Source organism: Lactuca serriola, chromosome 3, assembly GCF_051521515.1.
Source record: "Lactuca serriola cultivar US96UC23 chromosome 3, Lser_US96UC23_V15, whole genome shotgun sequence".
Lineage (NCBI taxonomy): Eukaryota > Viridiplantae > Streptophyta > Magnoliopsida > Asterales > Asteraceae > Lactuca > Lactuca serriola.
Genome location: NC_136410.1, coordinates 236,785,118 through 236,791,394, shown reverse-complemented (window position 1 = coordinate 236,791,394; position 6,277 = coordinate 236,785,118). Strand labels below are relative to the sequence as shown.

Genomic DNA, 6,277 nt, shown 5'->3' with positions numbered 1-6,277 from the left:
GATCCTTAGGCTAGGTCCCTTATGATAGGTGTTTAGGGACGTAAAGTGAGGATAACGGGAACGGGTAATCGGGTTATTGTTGATCGATGAAATTAATAAACTATTTATTGTGGGTTGAAAACCCTATGTGCTCACCAGGCTCCCAAGCCTGACCCACTCAGTTTTATGTATTACAGGTAGTGGCGCTTGAGCATATATATGATGTTTGGACGAGGGATTACGGATATAGGCCTGTAGATATGAAATAATGTAGTAAGGCTTGTATTGTACTGTTTATGCTTTTGATCTGTACGAACATGACATCCCGAGTCTTTTAATGAAATACATTTCTATGGAAATGCTTTTGATAAATCTTTATCATATTATTGTTTTGGGACAAATTCCGCAACACTTTTATTTAAAATGTTACTCTGATTTTTAAACAAAGCATAAACAAACCGGTCTTTTCTGGCCGTGATTTTGGGGATGTCACACCATTTCCCATCCTCCTGTCTTGTTATTCGAATCTTTGCTTGACATCCGGTTCTCACATCTCTACGACGTTTTTTCTCATTTTCACTTGAATCATTTTTGTCCATCCGTTTGAAACCTTCTTTGTTGCATACATATATCTTCCAAAAAGGCTCATTTGTTGTAGGATTTTTAATTGTGTCATCTTTACGTATACCAAAGCCATGCAAAAATGAATAATCATTATAAAATGTATAGGCATCATCGGGTGTATCAAAAATCTTTCCCAATATCGTTTCATCATCAATATCATCTTCATCAAATTCAATGTTCACACCGATACTGTTTAATTTTTCATGGTCATATGTTGCTTCCATGTAATCATTTGTGTCAATATCTTCGGTTATATATGGTTCTATAGTTTGATTACTTGCTTCGGCTTCACTCATTATCACCTGTAGTAGACAACGATGCATATTTCCAAATAAAAGATTAACACAAAATTGTTTTATATTGAATATAATGGAAACATTATACATAAAAAACATAATAACAAGCAATGACAATGTCTAAAAACAACAATGTCACTTTTAAAATCCATGAACAAAAAAAGATTCATTAGATAATAAAGAACTATGTAACAATAATCTCGAATATTAAATTCTAAAAAACTTTAATAATCATATCAATGTTAGTTTTAGAAAAACTACTTGGAAGTATTCTTAACCAAAACATGGGATATTTTTAGTTTTTGTAGCATCATACTTTCGTAAATCACATAATGGCAGCCAAATTTCAATTTTAAATACAAATGAAAACCGAGAATAAAGAACTACAAAAGTTATATACATTGGGAAAGTAATACGTTCTCATCAGATGTGATGCTGGTGTAAAAGAGCTCATCCAAAGTTCAAAGAATTCTTCTAAAAAATCATTCATTAAAATAAATTACAACCGATTCCAATTGAAATAAAAAATCCAAACTTTGAAACTTCACAATTAGTTCATGTTGCTGATATTTAGTAATCATATACACATAACATAGGCCATAAAACACGAGATCAATGACTTACTTGGAAGTGGTCTGGAAGAAAAAACAGGGGATGCTGCGATTTGTAGTTTTTAAAGATCTAATCAAACCCAATTCGTTATGAGTTGTGATTTCTAAGAACTCGCTGAATTGAATTCCAATTTGAATAAACTCGTTAATGGTGAAATTCGAAATTACTAGACTACTTTTTTTTTTTTTTTTTGAAATCGGTTTCTGTGAAATCGGTTTTTCTTTGAATGGAGATTTCTTTTTTTTTTTTTTTTTTGAAATCGATTTCTTTGAATTCAATTTCTCTAATTTTTTTTTGTGATAAGCAACCAATTATTGGATTGATCAAGGAAGACGTGATTTGCAGCCGATCATCAAGCGTATCATGGAAGACGTGTTTTGATGTTATCAGTAGTTGAGTCTAATTAGGAACATAGCAAATAATTTATGGAAATTGTATTTTTTTTTTTTGAGAAATTTAACCCAATAATCGAAACTACGTAGTTTTGTGGTTAAGGGTACCTAACCTTATATACTCTTATGGGGTATATTCACTTTTCCTATATATATATATATATATATATATATATATATATATATATATATATATATATATATATATAACCTTATAAAAGAAATCTAACTATTTTCATAAATAGATTCAATATAATAATAATATTTTTTTAAGACGTTCAAGTATTTAAGCCTAAAATACAACTAATTGTGAATAAAATAATATTATTTATATACTATTCAAATTTGGTTTTTAAAATGTCTAAATTATGATGCTTTAAGTATTATCATTTATTCATAGTCAATTTTGCATATCTTGATTTTCTGCTTATTATGTGAAGGACTCATTCAAATTCCATGCTTGTAGAAATGTAGCCCGTAAACCGTGGTTTTCAAATTTTGAATGTTTTTTTCAACTATTTGTATTTTTTTTATATAATTTTTGGTTATAGTATAAATAAATAATAAATTAATATAGTTGATGAATGATATGAAGATGATATATAGCATTTGTTTATATTCAATTATATATATATATATATATATATATATATATATATATATATATATATATATATATATATATATGTATTTCAAAGATATCTTAATGGCTTTTTATGCGTAATTGGGATAAATGAAGTTTAGTTAAATAGAAAATGAAGTTAAATTCTTTAGATTACTCGACAAAGATGGAGTTTGCTAAAATTATGAACAAACAAAAACTGAATACAAATAGTATAAAAATAAAGAAAAAAGCTAAACGTCGCGTTAGGTGCAAAGGTGGATTTCAAACACTATGCTGACTCCGCATTGCAACCCCCCTTTATTTTTTTTTACTATAGATCATCTGCCTTAAGTATTGTTGGCTATTTGTTAAACATTTCAAGAACACGTGTATGTAAAATAACTTATCAAATATATATATTTTTTTCTTTTATCTCATGTGAGTGTACGGTATACTTTTTTATTAATTTATTGAAAAGTTGATTTTTTGGACAGGTAATTTTAAAGTATGCCCATAACATCCACTTAAAAGATCATTTTACCATTGGTCCATAAATGATTTCTCATAACCAATATAAAGTTAATGGATCTTTATAATGGATGGAAATGTGTTGTGTGCAGAACAAAAATTAAGAAAAAAAGGCTTTGGAGCTAAACCTAAGTCATACTCAAAGTAACAAGTATGACTTATAATGCTTTTTATACGGATCCTTTAAGTTAAATGAAAAATTTCCCCCATCTTATTCATCTAACCCCTAATATTATCCTTATTGTTAAAAAACTATAATAAAGAATGCTTGAGATGATATATTTGCTCTTGAATCATCATTTTGCCTCCTCTTATTCATCTTATTTCATATATTTGTACGTCTTTTCAATCAGGTAAATTATGTCATAAAATCCAAATCTATTTTAAAATTAGTTTTAATCAGATAATTATATTATAAAATTCAAATCTATCTTGCGAGTTTATTTATAAATATTTGACTATGTGAGGTAAATTAGTTTAATTCATTGTTCCCAATTTGTAATGACGAACACAAACAAAACCTATAACTTCTCTTATTCTGTCAAAGCTACCATTTGTATTTCATGCGTGTATCAATTATAGTGGACTAATGAATATCATAATCCATTAACACTTTACATACTAAAATCCGAGTCACCATATCCTAGAGGAAATTAATAGTTAAAGTGAAACTAACTATTATACGTCTAATTCCTAAAAAAAAAAAACTATTCGCTGTCCGCCGCTTTGCGCGGGTTCACGACTAGTATATATATATATATATATATATATATATATATATATATATATATATATATATATATATAAATTTAAACATATTTTTGGTATGAAAAAGTTATACATGTTCAAAATTGTAAAAATCCATGATTTTCTCATATAATGCTGATATGCAAAAATCTTGACTACCATTTTCTTAAAAAAAAAAAAAAAAAAAAACTAGAACTTCTATATAGATTTATGATTATTACTATAAAAATTAACAAGGTATAACAAAAATAATATACAACTATTTATTCTTAAAACCGGAGGACGGTTAGGGTTACAGTATCCCGACGACCCTGATCGGTGTCCTGAACTATGAAGAAAATGTTGAAATCCCGCAAAGAAGACGCAGATGCTTCTTCTCCATTCAGTCGTTTACCAGACGAAATTGTCCGTGAAATTATCAACAAAATAATCGATTTGAAAAGCCTCTGTTTTTGTTATCTGGTTTCCAGACGTTTCTCCTCGATTGTACTTCAAGTCGATGCCATCGCCTTCACTGGTGAGTCCTTTGCATCTGCCATCAGTTTCTTTATCATGTTTAGAGGATTGAAGTACGTATGTATCGAACTTCCGTCTATTGATAATGGGTTTTTGTTCAAGTGGAAGGTTAAGTTTGGTAGCAGCATCGAATCGCTTATATGTCTGTTGCCGGATTCAGTTTGTGATAAGGATGGAGTCTATCTTTATGGAAATGGGGATGAAGAAGAAGACGACATTGGGTTAATACATGAATTTTTTGGCCTAAAACATCAGATTTCGAGTATGTGTCTTGAGGAGGCGATTCTGTGGCATATGATGTTGTTGTACTTGGTTAAGTATCTACCAATGTTGGAAGAGGTTTCCATTACTGATTCTGGAAGAAGAGGGAGGCTTTCTCTTAGTGGGAAAAAACTCATTGAGGTGAAGGAATGGGTACATTCAAATTCAGCTTCGGAAATTGAGAGGAATCGAATAGAGGATCCTGATATTGTGAGATACTGTTACATTCCCGTTTTGAAGCTGCCAGTTTCAGGGTACGTGATGAAGGGAGTAACTTTTTTTGTAATGGAGATGAAAGATCACCAGGGTGAATATGATAGTTTTATGAACAGTGAAGATGGTGGTTTTGAAGATAAAGATGAGGCTGCATTATACACGGAAGCTGTGAAGGAAATTTTTGAGAAGATAAGGAGGTTACATACATAAGGGCTCCAGTCCATACTCTGAAAATTTGCATGCGAAGTTTTATATTTTTATTATTTTATATATTAGTTTCTATGGGACATGGTTACCTAAAGATTAGTGTTGAATCCCTCACCCTTCAACGTTTGCAATATAAAGTTAGAACTTGTTTATTATGTTTTTGCAAGATTAGTTTATGGGTTTTTTTAGAAAAGCTAAGACAAACTTTTTATGGCTATTTTGATGGTGAAGGTATTTATGTATTTTGCAAACAATGAGGAGAGCAAGTTCATAAATTATATTCTTTCTTTTCACACCAGATTAAAAAAAATTCGCAAATTTCGTCCAATTCACATAGGTCCAATCTTGAGTGTAATGATGTAAAATGCAAAAAATAATAATAAATAAATAAATAAAATCTTCATTTGTTAGTGTTTATTAAAGATATGATCAAATGAAAAAAAAAGTCTTCATTATAAGTGACTAAATTCATGTGGTCACAAATCAATGTTATAGAAACGTTTTTTAATGGGAACTTCCCTAACGAGGGTTTTCGGGCCCGTTTTCGCGTACCGGCTAATCCCCCGTTGCAAACACGAGGCTTTGTCCCATGCCCTGGAGTCACTGCAAGCGAACTTCCATGGTCACAATGGTTGAGTGGTGCCAGGATTTGAACCTCCATGGCTTAGCTACAGGGGTTGAGTGGTGTCAGGATTTGAACATGGGTCAATAGGTTATCCACCATATCTTACACATGTTTTACCAAGTCAACACAACCCAAGTGGTTATGTTATAGAACTTTTGAGAGGTGAGCCATGTACCATGAATTCTTCGAGAGTGTATGCTTTTGTTTAGAGGTATTCATTAGGAGTTTAATGACTAAAAAGAGGGAGATTTATAATATATTGACTTTTATAAGTACGATTATGCAATCAAAAATGTATTTTGGAAGCTATAAGTAAAATTTTCAGTTTCGAGGAGAAACTTTTATATAAGAAAAGTTTAAAAGACTAAAAGTAAGAAATGTAAATCCAAGGTTAATAGGGTATAGCCTAGCCCAAAGTCATGTATACCCTTCTAGTACTGAACCATGCATATACCTAACCATATACATTGGGATAAGTATATGCCGAACTAAATATATATTGAACCAGGTATATTCCCGAATCATAGGAAATAACGAAAAAAGTACAAAGAAACGTTCACAACAATAATATGGTACATGGGAACTCACAATAAACAGGTAGTATAAGGATATTTGACTGATGGGTCACCGGACCAACGACGAATAGCTGTTGAACGGCTAGTTAATACAA

General features: G+C 30.6%; 1 protein-coding gene across 1 annotated transcript; it reads left to right on the top strand.

Moving 5' to 3' along the window:
• Positions 1-4,112: 4,112 nt before the first annotated feature.
• LOC145096103 (F-box protein At5g46170-like) lies at positions 4,113-4,985 on the top strand. The gene has a single exon (XM_079033871.1). It carries the CDS (start codon positions 4,113-4,115, stop codon positions 4,983-4,985), a length of 873 nt encoding a protein of 290 aa, XP_078889997.1.
• Positions 4,986-6,277: the final 1,292 nt, after the last annotated feature.